Source organism: Xiphophorus hellerii, chromosome 12 (assembly GCF_003331165.1).
Source record: "Xiphophorus hellerii strain 12219 chromosome 12, Xiphophorus_hellerii-4.1, whole genome shotgun sequence".
NCBI classification, from domain to species: Eukaryota; Metazoa; Chordata; class Actinopteri; order Cyprinodontiformes; family Poeciliidae; genus Xiphophorus; species Xiphophorus hellerii.
In genome coordinates this window covers 597597-615292 of record NC_045683.1, presented here as the reverse complement: position 1 = coordinate 615292, position 17696 = coordinate 597597, and the positions used below count along the sequence as shown (strand labels likewise).

General features: G+C 46.4%; 1 protein-coding gene and 1 long non-coding RNA gene across 2 annotated transcripts in view; one reads left to right on the top strand and one right to left on the bottom strand.

Annotated features, from left to right (window-relative positions):
* Nucleotides 1–1457: 1457 nt before the first annotated feature.
* Nucleotides 1458–17696, bottom strand: part of c5 (complement component 5) — a 50673-nt gene continuing 34434 nt past the window's right edge. The window contains exons 36-42 of the mRNA XM_032579518.1: nt 8685–8759; nt 8035–8140; nt 3581–3664; nt 3412–3501; nt 2243–2332; nt 1788–1926; nt 1458–1718 (exon numbers count right to left, since the gene is read on the bottom strand). Of these exons, the coding sequence (XP_032435409.1) occupies nt 1586–1718; nt 1788–1926; nt 2243–2332; nt 3412–3501; nt 3581–3664; nt 8035–8140; nt 8685–8759 (717 nt within the window). The 3' untranslated portion in view covers nt 1458–1585. The remainder of the gene's footprint in view (nt 1719–1787; nt 1927–2242; nt 2333–3411; nt 3502–3580; nt 3665–8034; nt 8141–8684; nt 8760–17696) is intronic.
* LOC116730368 (uncharacterized) lies at nt 9295–9689 on the top strand. The gene is made up of 2 exons (XR_004341307.1): nt 9295–9438; nt 9542–9689. It is a non-coding gene; the product is annotated as an uncharacterized LOC116730368 (long non-coding RNA).

Here is a 17696-nt window from a genome sequence, read left to right as displayed (position 1 = left end):
GGCTTCACTTCTTCTACTCTCACTATTTTAAATGGCGTACCTCAAGGCTCAGTTCTGGGTCCGCTTTTATTCTCTATTGATATAAATAACTTGTGTGACAATCTGTCAAATGCTTTTTACCATTTTTATGCAGATGATTTAATAATATACTGCTATTCTGCATCACTATCGCAGGCCATACAGTATCTGCAGTCTGATTTTAATGTAGTTCAAACACGTTTACAAACTGAAGTTGGTTTTGAATGTGGATAAGACAAAAGCAATGATTTTCTCACATGCTAGAAAAATACCAGAAACTTCCCTATTGCTGACCACTGCTGCTGGAGCACAAATTGAGTTTGTCAGTAATTATAAATATCTTGGTTTTATTCTAGATAATGAACTCTCTTTTAAAAATCACATAGCAAATCTACTACGGACATTGAAAATGAAAATTGGGTTTTATTATCGGATCTTGTTTTACACTCAAAGCTGGAAGAAAATTGGTAGCAGCGACATTCCTGCCACTTTTGGATTATGGAGATGTTTTATATATGAATGCTTCGACCAAATGTCTTTAATCATTAAATACTGTGTATCATTGCGCTTTAAGATTTATAACTGGTAGCAGACGTCTGACACATCATTGTGATTTGTACGCAAAAGCTGATTGGCTCCTTTAAGTGAACGGAGAAACAATCATTTAATGATCCTGATGTATAAATCTTTACTCGGTCTAACCCCAGCATATTTATCCACTCTCCTGTCAGTTCTCGTTCTCTTCGCTCCAATAACTTTATTCTTCTGCATGTTCCACGTTTTGAACTGAAACAGTGAAACAGGCATTCAGTGTTTTGCCCCACAGCCTGGAATCAGCTGCAGTCTGAACTTAAGATGTCGGAAATGATTTCACTGGACTTATTTTGAGCCGTTCTTAAAGATAGGCAACAAGATTCTATGAAACAGTGTCATTGTTTTTAAATTGTTTTTATTGTTTTATACTTGTGCATATGTATTAATTGTTTCTATCTTGTAACCAGGTTGCTATGTATTGCAAATTTTTTGCTCAGGTCCCTCTTGAAAATGAGATCTAGATCCCAACGGGGTTTACCTGATTAAATAAAGGAATATGAATATGAACAGGTTTCCATAGATTTTTACTCCAGATTTAACTCATTTACAACCATGTAGGTTTCCTCTCTTCTGTTTTCTTTTCCTAACCAGAAATCAGGAAGCATCTGGAGTTGAACCAGAGACCTCTTGATCTGCTACCCTCCCCTCCCCCACATGTTGCTGCTGTTCTATGTTTTCAGTCAGGAACCGGATGAATCTCAGAATAAACTCAGAGCTGCTGCAGAACCTGAGCCTCCAGGTGACCTTTGACCCCTTCAAAACTTCTGATGATAATCCAGATTAATTTCATTCTCCGCCATCTTTTAGCAGCAATGACAGCAGAATAAAAACACTTTTTTGTTTAATAAATTTATTAATTTTCCAACACTAGAAAAAATACATCTGTATTAATAATGAATGTTTAATAAATGCAGAGTTCTGCCTTGGACCCATTCACGTTTAAACCGGGTCCAGAAGTGACCCGGTCCACAGGTCAGGGGCAGCCTAACAGCTGCAGGCCCAAAGCGTAGCTCCCCAGCTGGGAGTTGTAGTCCTGACACTCTGGAGAACTACAAGCTGCGGGCCACAGCTCCACCAGAGCCTCCGAGTCCAGAGGCAGCCGGTACCTGCAGGTCCAGAAACATCACAGGTGAGACCCTAACCAAGCTGAGCAGAACCTGGGCAGAACCACCCACCTGGAGCCGCCACCCTGCGTGACCTCTGACCCCCTCGAGCCCAGCACCAGGTACTGCTGGTTGTTCTGCAGATCCACGCTGCTGCAGGTCACCTTCTTCACCAGGTCCAGGTCGCTGCCCGGACCGGCCGCTTCCAGCGCTGGGACCAGAACCAGAACCAGAGTCAGAGTAAAGTCAGGAAGGACCCGGTTCTACTGGACCAACATAGCCAGACCAGATCATCTCAGTCACAGAACCAGAACACCGTCTGCTGGGTCATTTCCTCTCTGACTCTGCGCTACGTTCCATGCTAGCTCCACTTAGCTCCTCATGAAGCGTTACAAGAGAAAAAAGTGAATAAAAAAACTAAACTTCAGTCATTCTTCCTCCATATTGATGTTAGTGACTGGGTGAAAGACCATGCAGCGGCATCCATGGTTGCTACCGCGTTTCCATGGTAACAAGCAGAGTCTCACCTTCAGACTTCTTGAGGACCTGAACTACGGTGGCTGTGTAGGTCATAAAGTCTCCCTCTGCTGCCGAGGATTTCACCGTCACATTGAAGGCTGCAGAGGAAGCAGACAGACCAATCAGGTTCCAACCATTTAACACAAACTGGGAACAATGGTCTGATCTGGAGCTGGTATTCCTCACAACAACAACCAACAGCTGGTTCTTACAGAAACACAGAGAGAAACATGTTTTCATGAAATATACATTTATTTTTCACACACTGAGGTAAAAGTCAAAGTTTATAAAATGACAGTCAGTGGAATCAGTGGAGGAAGAGGAAGTGTAGTTAGGTGTAATAAAGTGATTTATGTAGCTAGCGCCAGCAGCATACCTGCTAGCAGTTAGCTGTTAGAATCACCAGATCAATAATCAGTGAAAGATCTGATCCAGTGGAGACGGGAAGTCCGGTTCGTTCAGCTCCAAAATGGATATTACTTTATTATCTGCAGCCTCAAACTTTAGCTTAACTTGGTAAATATGAACGTTTGAACATTAATAAATCCTTTTGCATTCAGTGTTTTTATGAGAAGCCTCATATTTCCCTAATTTAATGTATTTGTTCTTTCATTAATCCAGATATTATTACTTTTCTGTAATATTTCAAGCAAACTTTTAATTTTAAAACAAAAACAAATTGAAACACCTCAAATCTACCAAACACACCCATAATAATTTATTATTATTATAAATAACTTCTTTAAACTAATCATCAGTTATATTTCTGGGTCTCCTCACCTGGCTGTTGGTCAGCCCCCCATTTGTTTTCACATTATGGTATGGTCCCAAATCCTCACATGTGATTGGCTGCATGGCAGCTTTGTGGCCAATCAGACCAAAGTTCTGCTGTGAGGAGGGCGGGGCCACTGAGAGAGAGAGCTGAGGACCAGATGCAGCTCCTCTAGGAGCCTCTAGGGGGCATGTTGGGATTTTTCCAACATAATAATTAAATCATATTAGATTATTATTGTCTCACAATTCCATTAACTTTATAAACCATCCAGGTGAGTTTAGAGCTGCTGGTGTGACCAGATCATGTCATCTTTAACCTCCGATAACAATCCAATCCGAGAACCTCCATCTGTTTTTAACAACGCTGCAGCTAAAAGCAGCCAATCAGCTTCCAGCCTCTCACCGTATTTGATGTGCGGCTGGCAGATCTCCTCGATGCGTTTGGCTGCAGTCAGGCTGAAGTCCACGCTCCCTTTATAGGTCGCACACGCAGCTACAAGGTCACACAGCACTCAGCTTAATAAGGTCAGCTGCAGCTGGAGCCAGCCAATCAGAGCAGAAACCCGCCTCACCTGCCATGCACTGGCACTGTTCGCCCACACAGAGGCGCTGCAGCTTCTGCTGCTGGCTGGAGAACTGCTTGGTGCACAGGCTGCCTGAAAACAGAAACGTTGCAGGTTAGCAGCAGATTCTCTTCAACATGGAAACAGAGAAAAAAGATTTTATGAGATTTGCTCAATGAAAATATTAAAATGGGTTGGAAACCTGGGAACCGGGACAGTTCTCAGGTAGGGCCAAATATTAACGGCCTGAGTGGGTTTGAAGCAGGTTCGCTCTGGGAGAACAGTAGGACCCAAAGATGTAGCAGACCTTAAGCTAACATTGCTAACTGCTAGCTACTACCCGGATACAGCCGACGTATGGAGATTTATGGTGGGTTGAATTATTAAATCAAATGGATCTCATAATAGAACCTCCGGTATTAAAATAATACACACTGAATAATTTTAAAAAACCTGAAAACAGAATAAAATCTAACATATCTGTCAATTTTCCAGCTAACACCTACTAGCACATGCTGGCTATTTCTGGTTGCTGTTATTCAACTAGTGTTGAGCTAATGCGCTAACAGCGGAGCCAATCTACTGTTTAGCGCTTTGCTAACAGGTAACCTTCAGAGCACTTAGATTCTCCTAAATTAATTTTCTGTATAAATTATGAAGCGTTAATTTACTTGGCTACTTTGTAAACTTTCCATTGAATAAAGTTTTACATTTTTATTGAAGATTTAGATACTTACTGTTAAGAAGCTAATCAGGCTAAATCAGCAACAGAGTTAGCAAAACTAAACAACTATAAAACTGAGAGCGGGAGTTAAAGATGTGATCCGAAGGATCACTTCCTGAAGCTCGTCATCAACACATAGACGGCAACATGGGTGAATTTAGCATTTTGGCATTAGCCACAAATAAATCCCATGTATTGTTAACAGTTAGAGCTTTAGCATTAGCGCAGCCAGCTTTTTAGTTAGCGGTGCTCAGATCAGAATAATCCAGTTTAATCTGAAAAATTTGAGCAAAACTTTAACATTCAGTTACTGACTGACAAGAAGACGGTTCAGGTCCAAATATAACGCTACATGTCCCAGCATCTCCTTGGGCTGTTAGGTTTTTAGATAAATACAAATATAAATATTAAAGATTAGGAGACTTTAAGGACTGTGAGAATCTAGGTCTGCTCTCGGAACGTGTGTGTTATGTGTAAGATGTTTGGAGCAGCAGGAAGCAAGCCGACAGATGGAGATAAGAGCAGACACCTAGCAGGAGAGAACATCAAAGACTAAGGGTCAAAGTTTTATGACCCAGAGAATCTCGGGAACTGGTGCAGAATGGCACCATTGTTTAAGTAGTGACTTGTGACTGACTGTGTTGTCAGCTGTGTTTTCTGTTTTCCGCACCTTCTATGCAAAAGATTTGTAACTTAAACCACGACTCAATAAATATGCAATTGCAAAGGAGCACGTTAGAACTGGTCCGGAGACAGAGATAAGGTGATGTCCCTGGGCAGAGTTCTCCGTTCAATTGTAAGAAATTTAACCGTCTCCTTGTGTTTTTATTTTTGTCCAGCGAGAATGTGAGGTTATAGATCTGACAGTTGTCACCTTATCGTGGTGGGGGGGTTTGAGGGCCCCAATGATCCCAGGAGCTATGCTGTCTGGGGCTTTCTGCGCCTGGTAGGGTCCCCCAAGGCAGACAGGTCCTAGGTGAGGGACCAGACAAAGTGCAGCCTGAAGACCCCAATGATGAGAAACAACACTGGACCTCGCCCGGACACGAGTCACCGGGGCCCCACTCTGGAGCCAGGCCTGGAGGGGGGGCACGATGGCGAGCGCCTGGTGGCCGGGCTTTTACCCATGGAGCCCGGCCGGAGACATGGGTTCCCCCTCCCATGGGCCCACCACCTGTGAGAGGGGCCAAAGGGGTCGGGTGCATTGTGTGATGGGTGGTGGCCCAGGGAGGGGGCCCTACCGGTCCGATCCTCGGTTGCAGAAGCTCTTGGGAAGTGGAATGTCACCTCTCTGGTGGGGAAGGAGCCGGAGCTAGTGTGTGAGGTCGAGAAGTTCTGGCTAGAAATAGTCGGTCTCACCTCGACGCATGGCTCTGGTTCTGGAACCAGTCTCCTTGAGGGGGGCTGGACATAATTCCACTCTGGAGTTGCCCAAGGTGAGAGGCGTCGGGCAGGAGTGGGCATACTTGTTGCTCCCCATCTCGGCGCCTGTACGTTGAGGTTTACCCCAGTGAATGAGAGGGTAGCCTCCCTCCGCCTACGGGTGGAGGGACGGGTCCTGACTGTCGTTTGTGCTTACGGGCCGAACGGCAGTTCAGATTACCCACACTTTTTGGAGTCCTTAGAGGGGGTACTGGAGAGTGCTCCTCCTGGGGACTCCCTTGTTCTGCTGGGGGACTTCAACGCTCACGTGGGCAGCGACAGTGAGACCTGGAGGGGCGTGGTTGGGAGGAACGGCCCCCCCGATCTGAACTCGAGCGGTGTTCTGTTGTTGGACTTCTGTGTTCGTCATGGATTGTCCATAACGAACACCATGTTCAGACATAAGGGTGTCCATATGTGCACTTGGCCGCAGTTCGATGATCGACTTTGTCATTGTTTCATCGGATCTGCGGCCGTATGTCTTGGACACTCGGGTGAAGAGAGGTGCGGAGCTGTCCACTGACCACTACCTGGTGGTGAGTTGGCTCTGGTGGTGGGGGAGGAAGCCGGTCAGACCTGGCGGCCCAAATGTGTTGTGAGGGTCTGCTGGGAACGTCTGGCGGAATCCCCTGTGAGACGGAGCTTTAACTCCCATCTCCGGCAAAACTTCGAACACGTCCCGGGGGAGGTGGGGGACATGGAGTCTGAGTGGACCGTGTTCCGTGCCTCCATTGTCGAGGCGGCCGATCGGAGCTGTGGCCGCAAGGTTGTCGGTGCCTGTCGCGGCGGCAACCCTCGTACCCGTTGGTGGACACCTTTGGTGAGGGATGCTGCCAGGCTGAAGAAGGAGTCCTATCGGGCCTTTTTGTCCTGTGGGACTCCAGAAGCAGCTGATGGGTACCGGCGGGCGAAGCGGCATGCGGCTCGGGTGGTTGCTGAGGTAAAAACTCGGGCATGGGAGGAGTTTGGAGAGGCCACGGAGAAAGACCTCCGTACGGCTTCGAGGTGATTCTGGTCCACCATCCAGCGTCTCAGGGGGGGGAAGTAGTACGGCACCAACACTGTTTATAGTGGGGATGGTGTCCTGCTGACCTCTACTCGGGACGTTGTGGGCCGGTGGGCAGAATACTTCGAAGACCTCCTCAATCCCACCAACATGCCTTCCATTGAGGAAGCTGAGCCTGGGGACTCTGGGTTGGGCTCTCCAATCTCTGGGGACGAGGTCGCTGAGGTGGTTAAAAAGCTCCTCGGTGGCAAGGCCCCGGGGGTGGATGAGATCCGCCCGGAGTTCCTTAAGGCTCTGGATGTTGTAGGATTGTGTTGGCTGACTAGACTCTGCAATATCGCATGGACATCGGGGGCAGTTCCCCTGGATTGGCAGACTGCGGTGGTGGTCCCCCTGTTCAAAAAGGGGGACCGGAGCACACCGGTCACCGGAGCACTCCGGTGACCGGTGACCCCTCTAATTGTGAGGGGTCACACACAATTAGAGTGTGACCCCTCTAATTATAGAGGGGTCACACTCTTAAGCCTCCCTGGCAAGGTCTATTCAGGGGTCCTGGAGAGGAGGGTCCGTCGGATAGTCGAACCTCGGATTCAGGAAGAGCAGGGTGGTTCTGGTTCTGGTTGTGGAACACTGGACCAGCTCTACACCCTCAGCAGGGTCCTGGAGGATTCTGGGAGTTCGCCCAATCGGTCTACATGTGTAATGTGGACTTGGAGAAGGCGTTCGACCGTGTCCCTCGGGGAGCCCTATGGGGGGTGTCAGAGTCTGGTCTGCATTGCCGGCAGTAAGTCGGGCTCGTTTCCCGGTGAGAGTTGGACTCCGTCAGGGCTGCCCTTTGTCACCAATTCTGGTCATTACTTTTATGGACAGAATTTCTAGACGCAGCCGAAGTGTTGAGGGGATCCGATTTATTGGCCTTAGGATCTCATCTCTGCTTTCTGCGGAGTTCAAGTATCTTGGGATCTTGTTCACGAATGGGGGAAGAAGGGAGCGGGAGATCGACAGGCGGATTGGCGCAGCGTCTGCCGTCAAGCGGCGTTGTACCGGTCCGTCGTGGTGAAGAGAGAGCTGAGCCAAAAAGCGAAGCTCTCGATTTACCGGTCGGTCTACGTTCCCACCCTCATCTATGGTCATAAGCTTTGAGTCATGACCGAAAGAACGAGATCGCGGATACAAGAGGCCGAAATGGGTTTTCTCCGTAGGGTGGCTGGGCTCTCCCTTAGAGATAGGGTGAGAAGCTCAGTCATCCGGGAGGGACTCAGAGTAGAGCCACTGCTCCTTCACATCAAGAAGCAATCACTGCAGGCTCACCTTTGTCCTGAGGTTCTGTGACAGTCATCAGGGACTCAGCAGCACCAATCACCATAAACCTGGTTCTGACCCGAAACCCCACACACAGGAAGCCCTCAGAGGGAACCTGAGGGCCAAAAGACGGGAAATAACACAAATACTGTCGAAGACTTCTTATCATCATCATCATCATCAGGTGTAGGTTAGCACAATGCCAAGATGGAAAAACATCAGTGATGACCTGAAAGAAGCAACTGCTCCTGGGAAAGGTCAACGGTCATCTACCTGAAGTCTGTCATTCTAGAGAGAATAAGGTTATTCCCAAGACGATAAAAACTAATAACAAGAACTTAAAATAATTAAAAATTAAAATTAATAAGTTAAAAATATTAAATACTAAAAAGCAAATAGAAGAAAATTAAAATAAAATAACAAAATTAAGATAACAGGAAAAGGTAAAATTGGATTATTCCAGAGAGGAAACTGTTTCAATGTTCCGGAAGATTCAGCTCAGGGTCAGAGGTCAGAGCATGAAGCTCAGAGAGACGAGGAGCTCCATCTCTGACTCTAAAGGCCTCAGTTAGAAGATTAAAGGTCACAACCTTGAACAAGTAGAAGCGAGGTGCTGCAATGGCCTAGTCAAAGTCCAGAGCTGAGGGTTAGGTACTCACAGAGTCCATCTGGATGATGACGGTGTCTCCCTGGAGCTGATAGTGGGAGATAGACGGGTACTCTCCGTCTGTGAACTGAAGACCAGCAGGAAGAAAAGTTCAGAATCTCCTCAGAAATTCATAAAACCAAAAGATTAGATAAAAAAAACCACAGAATGAGATTTAAGGTAAACCTTAAAATAGATAGATAGATACATTTTTATTGTCATTGTCACAAGAACAACAAAATTTAAAAGGTGCCATCAGTCAGTGCATATAGAATAGAATAGAATAGAATAGAATGGAAGTACTTTATTCATCCCAGCAGGGAAATTACTTCGCAGTTACAGCATAGAGACAAGACACAATAACAACGTCCGGGTGTTGAGTCTGGAGTTTGGCTGCGGTAGAGCTGATGACGTCACAGGCCACCGCTGCATCAGCTGATGGGGGAATGTAAACAGCGATCAAAATGGCGGACGTAAACTCCCTCGGTAAATAACACGGCCGCATTCCCACAGCCAGAAGTTCAATGTCCGGGCTACAAATCTGTTCCTTCACGTTAACATGACCAGGATTACACCACCTCTCACTCACATAAAGTGCAATCCTGCCGCTCCTCTTCTTCCGACTCTTGGAAAAGTCCCTGTCCCCCCGCACCAAGGAAAATCCAGGGACCTCCACGCTGTAGTCCGGAATAAGCGAGTGCAGCCAGGTTTCCGTGAAGCAGAAGATACTGCACTCCCTGTACTCCTTCTGGGTCCTAACCAGCGCCGTGAGTTCATCCGTCTTATTCCCCTAAGACCTCACGTTCCCCACAATAATCGCCGGTACCGCTGGCCTGCGCCGTCTCCTCTTCTCCCTCCGTTTAACTCCAGACCTGCAGCCCCGTCGTCTCCTCCGTAACTCCTCTGGGACCACAGGCCCGTCTCCGGGCAGCAGCAGAGGCCCACACAGCGCAATCAGCCATTCACGCGAGCAAACAATGCCGCTACTCCGCTCGGCGAGGTTCTCCGCAACCAAGAGTATAAAAAGTAGCAGAAGAACGCGGAGAACAGCAACAGAACCTCATCCGGCCATTGTGGAAAGCCCAACTGATGATCTATGGGTTCTTCAAGCACAGATCATTAATCGGTTACAGCAAATATACACAGACAAACACACGACGGGAGCTGCGTCTGCAGGCAGCCAGCTGCTCCGGCGCCATCTTGATGACATATGCTTAAAAACAAAAAATAACTGTCTCACAATTCACACACAATGTAAGAATTAACAAATAACTGAAAAAAAACAAACAAACAAAACAACTAATAAATAAGAACAGCCACATTCTCACATACATCATTTATGATGATTAATGGTTGTTTTTGATTGCATTTAGTTTTGTTATTGCTGTCGGGTAGAAACTGTCTCTGAGACGGTTGGTTCTGGTTCTGGTTGCTCTGTATCTTCTGCCTGAAGGCAGCGGTGTGAACAGAGAAGGTCCGGGGTGAGAAGTGTCCTTTGTGATGTGTTGTGCTTTTCTTAGACAGCGGTCGCTGTGCAGGTCCTCCAGTGAGGGGAGAGGGCAGCCAATGATTTTTTGGGCTGTATTCACAACCCTTTGGAGAGCTTTCCTTTGAGCCGCAGTGCTGCTGTTATACCAGACGCAGATACAGTAGGTCAGTATGCTCTCTATGGAGCACTTGTAGAAGGACACCAGCAGCTTCTCCTTGATGTTGTTCCTCCTGAGAACCCTCAGGAAGTTCAGTCTTTGCTGGGCCTTTTTTATCAGCTCGAAGGTGTTCATGTTCCATGTGAGGCCCTGCTCAATGTGGACCCCCAGGAAACGGAAATCAGCTACCCTCTCCACACATTTTCCCCCAATGGTTAGTGGTGTAATGTCCGTTTTATTCCTCCTGTAATCTATTATGAGTTCTTTTGTCTTTGAGTTGTTGAGGAGCAGATTGTTCTCCCTGCACCACTGCACCAGCCGCTCCACCTCCCCCCTGTAGGCGGACTCGTCGCCTCCTGAGATGAGCCCCACCACTGTGGTGTCATCAGCAAACTTGATGATGGTGTTGCTGTGGTGGGCAGAGGTGCAGTCGTATGTGTACAGACAATAGAGCAGGGGGCTCAGCACACAGCCCTGTGGAGAGCCAGTACTAAGCCTGAGGGCAGTGGATGTATGTTTTCCCACCCTAACTCTCTGATTTCAGGCAGGATGGGACTGTAGACAGGGCTAGGGACTGGTTGAAGATCCTGGTGAAGACTCCAGCCAGCTGATCGGCGCAGTCTTTCAGGACACGTCCAGGGACGCCATCAGGTCCAGCAGCCTTCCTTGGGTTGACAGCCCGCAGTGTGCGCCTCACCTTGTGCTCCTCTACAACGAGGGGTGTGGTGTTGTGGGTCGCTTGGTGTAGTGTGGCTGCCTCTGTTGGCTTCACCTCAAAGCGGGCAAAGAAGAGGTTCAGCTCCTCTGCCAGCGTGGCGTCGCCTTCCGCAGCTGCGAGGTTGGTCCTGTAGTTGGTGAGATGCTGGATTCCCTGCCACACCTGCCTGCTGTTGTTGCTGTCAAGGTAGCCCTCTATCCTCCTCCTGTAGTCAGACTTAGCCATTCTGATGCCGCTCTTCAAGTTAGCTCGGGCTGTACTGTAGACGGTCCTGTCCCCAGACCTGAAGGCGGTATTCCTGGTCTTTAGCAGTCGCTGGACCTCCTGAGTCATCCAGGGCTTCTGGTTTGGGAAGACCCGGATGCGTTTATCCACAGCTACAGTGTCAATACAGTTCTTGATATAGCACAGTACACTGTCTGTAAAAACCTCCAGGTCCTGATGTTCAAAAACATCCCAGTTTGTCCTGTCGAAACAGTCCTGCAGCTGCTGTGTCGCATCCTGGGGCCAGGATTTGATGGTTTTGGTGATGGTTGGAGCAGTTTTCCTGAGGGGGGCATAAGCAGGAATTAAATGCAGGGACAGGTGATCGGACTGACCCAGGTGAGGAAGTGGTCTAGCCCTGTAGCCTAGCTTGATGTTGGAGTAGACTTTGTCCAGAGTGTTAGCCTCTCTTGTAGCACACTTTACATGCTGGTGGAACTTGGGGAGCGCCGTCTTCAGGTCTGCATGGCTGAAGTCCCCCGCTATGATGTGCACAGCATCTGGATAGATGCTCTGCAGATGGCTAATGCTGCCATGCAAAAGTCCAATAGCTGTTTTAGCATTAGCATCTGGTGGGATGTAAACAGCGGTTACCATGACTACGGTGAACTCTCTGGGGAGGTATATTGGTCTGCATCTAACAGTCACATACTCCAGGTCTGGGCAGCAATGGCTGATGACAGTCGCTGTGTTAGTAACCAGGTGTTGTTCAGGTAAACACAGAGCCTCCTCCTCTGCTCTTACCGGAGTCCTTCGTCCTGTCGCGGCGCTGTACTGTGTAGCCTGCTAGCTCGATGGCAGAGTCCGCTACGTCTGGATGCAGCCAGGTCTCCGTGATCAGAAGAATACAGCTGTCCTTCACTGCGCTGTGAGATGCAGCCTGTAGTCTCAGTTCATCCATCTTGTTTGCAAGGGATCTGGCGTTGGAGAGAAACAGGCTGGGGAGCGGTGGTTTGTGTGGTTGCCTCCGTAGCCTAGCTAGCAGGCCGGCCCTGCAGCCCCGCTTCTGCCTTCTCTCTCTACGCCGCCGTCGCTTCCTCCCTGCTGCGATGGTAATCCACGGCGCGCCGGGGCTCCTCGCCATGTCCCCCGGAATATTGAACAAGCGTTGAAAATCAGCTGTAACATCTCGTTCGTAGCGGGCACCGATCGTCAGGAGATCGTCCCGACTGTATATTTTGTTTGTCCGACATGACGGAACACAAATCAACACGTACACAAGCAGCCAAACATAACATAGCACCGACCGAGAGAGCAACGGGCCGCTGCAACTGCGTGCGCCGCCATCTTGGGAAAAAAAAAAGACGGTACACAATGCGAGCTATGATGCTAGGGGGTTTAAATGTGTATGTGTAACCAAAGAATAGAACTTAGTCGGGTTCAGATAGCAGTTTACTATCAACCAGTTTTGTTTATTACAAATTTCTGGACTGAAATACATCCAACTTCATCTCAACTCAAATCTTAGAGTGAACAACATTCACTATAACAGAGTCCTTGGTAAAGGAAAAAAACAAAAGAAGCTGGCCAGCAAAAAAATAAGTTCGTATAGAGCTCTATATTTGTATGTGTGTGTCTGGTGCATACAAATGAAAAAGGTTGTCTTGACTGGGATAGGGACCCAAAATGATGATGGCAGCCGGTGTCCACAAACACGAAAAATTCAGCAGCCTCTCCTTCCTCCTCTGCAGGCACACGAAGACCCAACGTTCCTCTCACAACAATGCAGACATTACCAATCTCCAGTAATGCTCACCTAGCAGGGAAACATCATATGAGCATCAAAGTTAGGCAATATGCAGCCAGGCTGAGACTAGCATGTCTCTACTCTGCAGCAGCTCTGAACTCTAAAGCCCGGGAATTCCCTTAGCAACTGCAGTGGGCTTCAATTTAAAACAGCATTTAAAATAATAAAATGAAATAATAAAATATGCACCTTATGAACATCAATGAAAATTAAATATTTCACTTAACATAACAAACTTGACAGTCATTTTAACTCACATTACCCATGGTAAAACAGGAGTTTGGTTTCTAGAGCATTACCGCATTAGCGACAACTTAGTAAATAAAGTTAGAACACATACGACATTACAAATCTCCAGTAATGCTCACCTAGCAGGGAAACATCATATGAGCATCAAAGTTAGGCAATATGCAGCCAGGCTGAGACTAGCATGTCTCTGCTCTGCAGCAGCTCTGAACTCTAAAGCCCGGGAATTCCCTTAGCAACTGCAGTCGGAATGCTGCCGTAAAGTAATGTCGTTCCGTTCTCTTAAAGGGACACTACCCATAAAGTAAAAGAATACAGAAAAGCAAAATAGCACAGTACAAATACAAAATAACACAGTACAAATACAGCAGGGTTACATCCTCCCCCACTTAAAATGTGACGTCCACGTCACTACCAGTAGTCAGGGACTGAACTAACCCTGCAAGTTGTTGTTGCAAGGACACCAAAAAACTACAAACCAGTGTCTGCTGTGTCGGGGAACATAAGTTGTGTTGTTGAAAATGAACTTTAGAGCCAACCTGGTAGTCACTGAGGTAGGCTGGTTGAACTCGCCTTCTTTGGGGTCTTGAACGTGGTAAAACTGGACTAACTTCAGCCACTGACCCTGCCAAATCTCTTTGTTCCGAAATGAACTCAGAAGCATTGGGATTCAGGGCATTTTGTGACGGTGGCACACTCTGCAAAGAAGTTCCTGAGTCCTCCCACTGTGGTTCCTGATCTGTATTCTCTTCATCATTTGTCACTGAAGACTGCACCAGGGGTATCGGGGCCACCCCGTCTCCATCTGGTCTTCCTGTTGCTGGTAGGAATCCGCAAGGGAGAAGCATGTCTCGATGCAGAACCCTGTCTCTGCCCTCTCCATCCTCTGGTGTCACGACATAAACTGGGATACTTTCATCAGGCTGTTTAACAACAATATGAACAATGGGTTCCCACTTGTCAGAAATCTTGTGTTTCTTTCTTAGACTCAGATTTCTTATAAGAACTCTGTCACCTACTTCCAAAGGCATGGCAGTCACTTTGGCATCCCAACGCCTTTTGTTCAGCAACATTCTCTTCTCTGCATTTTTGGAGGCCAACTCATATGCATGTTTAAGCCTTTTCTTTAGGTCTCTCACATACTGTGAATGTGTTTTGTGGTTGTAACCTTGAGGGCTGATGCCAAAGCAAATGTCGATGGGGAGACGTGGCTCTCTACCAAACATTAAAAGAAAAGGAGCTTCCCCAGTCACATCATTCCTGGTACAATTGTAGGCATGCACCAGAGGCCTAACATATTTCCTCCATTCTTCTTTCTTCTTGTCCTCCAGTGTCCCCAGGAGATCGAGCAAAGTTCTGTTAAATCTTTCTACTGGATTGCCCCTCGGATGGTAGGGCGTAGTTCGAGATTTGGAAATTCCAGCAAGTTTGCAGAGTTCCGCCACGACTTCAGACTCAAAACAAGCTCCCTGATCACTATGCAGCCGGCGGGGAAAACCATAGTGACTGATGAAATTCTCCCACAACACTGCAGCAACAGTTTTGGCAGTCTGATCTCTAGTTGGATATGCCTGAGCATATTTGGTGTAGTGATCTGTTATCACCAAAATATTTCGAGTGTCTTTGGAGTCAGGTTCTAAAGATAAAAAATCCATGCAAACCAGTTCAAGAGGACCACTGACTTTGATGTTTACTAACTTAGATGCTCTCTGTACCCTTGCCTTTCTTCTCACACACCTTTCACAGATTTTACACTTTGCCTCAATGTACTTAGCCATTTTTGGCCAAAAAAATCTTGCTCTAGCAAGCTCAAGAGTTCTTTCTATGCCCATATGCCCTGTCTCTTTATGGACACCTTCGAAAGCTCTTTCTCTGTGGCTGCTAGGCAGTACAAGCTGATTAAAAGTTTCACCTCTTTGGTTGCAAACTTTACGGTACAGTACTCCTTCTATCAAAACTAGTTTTGACCTCTCCCGCAGAAGTAAAGACACTTCTGACTCTTCAACCATGTTTAGTGTCGTAGTATCGGGCTCATTTTCTAGAAAATGAATAACCCTCGCCAAAGATTGATCATTTCTCTGCAAATAATACCAGTCATTTCTAGACATTTCAGGCAATGCTGAGAGACCTGGCCCTAAGACTGGGTCTTCCAGGTCCTCTGGGACAGCATCTTCATCACACAAAAGTGTCTCAACTGCAGGTATCTCCCTGTCCATTCCCTGCCTGTCCTCTGCATCTGCAACATTGGTCACCCCAAGGCACATGTACAAACTGTTCACCACTTCTCTATCCAAAACCTTAAACTCATCAGAGGATGGGCTGGCACGATCCAATAGGGTAGTTATTCTCCTGTCTATTTCTTGAGACTCCTCATCATCGTGAGGTGGCTCGTGGGGCCTCCTAGAGAGCCCATCAGCATCAACATTATGCTGACCGGACTTGTAATGAATGTCAAAGTTGTACAATGACAACGCTGCAAGCCACCTATGGCTTGTGGCATCAAGCTTTGCACTGGTCAACACGTATGTTAGAGGGTTATTATCTGTCAGTACTGTCAAGAAAATCCGAGCTCATCCCACTTCCCCATGCTGGAGATTTTAGTTTAACAGTAATAATAAATAAAGTTATCTTTAAAATGAATCACTCAAGTGACATCTAGGCCCAACAGTAGACTTAGGTGTCAATAAAATAAATCTGGTTGTGTGTGTTGTTTTTGTCTAAAGCAAACTTTGCTTTAATTTTACTTTTTTCTATCTAATCATAAGAAATCATAGTCAGACAGAGAGAGTCATTAAACAGGAAAAGCAGGTTTCCTGGAAAAAGAGGAAGTAAGTTTCCAGCCTGCAGATTTATAAAAATAGCTGAGACTATTCCTTATTTTAAAGGTAAAGTTTTAAAGAATGAAATCTAAAACATTTTGAGTAATTGGATAAGATTCAAAGTAAAATACTTATATTAATATTGGTTTACTTGTAATAATGTTTACACTTACATTTGTGGGAACACTTACAAGAAAAACAAGTAACTGTAACTTTGGCATCAAATAATTAGAATCATGGATTATTCTTGGTTTCTTTTCAGAAAAACATCTGTAATAACTCACATTAGGATTATAATAAGTATGATTAATAAGTTATGGTTATAAAATCATAAATGAATGATAAATCAAAGAAGCTAAAGAAAATAAATGTGATAAATGTGATTTTGACATTGAACTTGAAATGGTGTAAAAGGTGTAACTGCAATTAAACATCACTGATATGTTGGAGGTAGAGAGTAGGTGAAAGGTGAAAGGCAAGGAACTAACAGGAGAGCAGAGATGATCAACGCCTTATTTAGGTAAAAGGTTGTGCAGGCAATGGACAGGAGGTTGAGCAACCCTGAGACATTAGCACAGACATCAGGACATAATGTCTGAAGGACAGTGATGGATGTGAGGTCATCTGTCTAAGCAGACAGCCAATGAAAACGCACCAAAAGGGTGGATAAACCCTATAAAAGGTGGGTGCAAAAGAGGAACCTTTTGTTGGATCCTCCGGGCAGCTTCGAGCCAAGAGATGGACAAAGAACTCTGCAGCTGAAGAAGAGCCGGGGCCACGGAGCCGGAGACTGTCCTGCCATGGGGACCAACCCGTCAGGCCCACAACCTGTGGCTTCGAATCGCACTTCTCTCATCGGCTGGGTTCAGACCCCAAAGACAAAGATGAAGACAAAGACAAAGACAAAGAAGAAGAACTGGTGCCTTTTTTCCTGCCAGCACCAAGTCCTGTGTGACCTCACCATCCCTGCGGAGAAGAAGCTCATCAGACCTACAGAGATCCCTGCCTTCGCTGATCAACATCTTCCTCCTGCTGCAACACCTTCTTCATCATCAAGCCAGGTCTGGGGTTCGAAACGCCAAACTCCGTCCGTCTCTCTCAAAGGTTCCCTTCTTTTTTTTAGTTCTCAGTATCAGCAGTAGGGAAAGATAGACTAGATGATTGATTTTACTTATTTGATTATTTCTGCTACTGAATTAAGCTGTACTGACCCTTGCAAAACTGCCTTACTAATAAAATATTTAGCATAAAGAAAATCTAAAAGATGTTGTGGACATTCAGTTAATGAGTCACCTTAAAGTTCTTTGATGGTTGTAAAATAGCTGTGATGTTTGATTCTGGAGAGGAAAAAGTTTAAAATGTTTTTAAGTTGCTGGTAGCCCAAATTTAAAACGTCATCCTTGGGACTCGCCCGAGTCACTAAAATCTACCTGGTTCAATAAGAAATGCAAGTTGTAAAATAGAGAACGAGCGACCGTTAACAGGTGTGCTCTGTGAAACTAGTTGGCTGTAGGCTGCTCAGTCTGGCTAATTCACAGGGGGAAGAAGGGTGGGACACCTGGATGTAGGCCGTTAAAAATCAGGT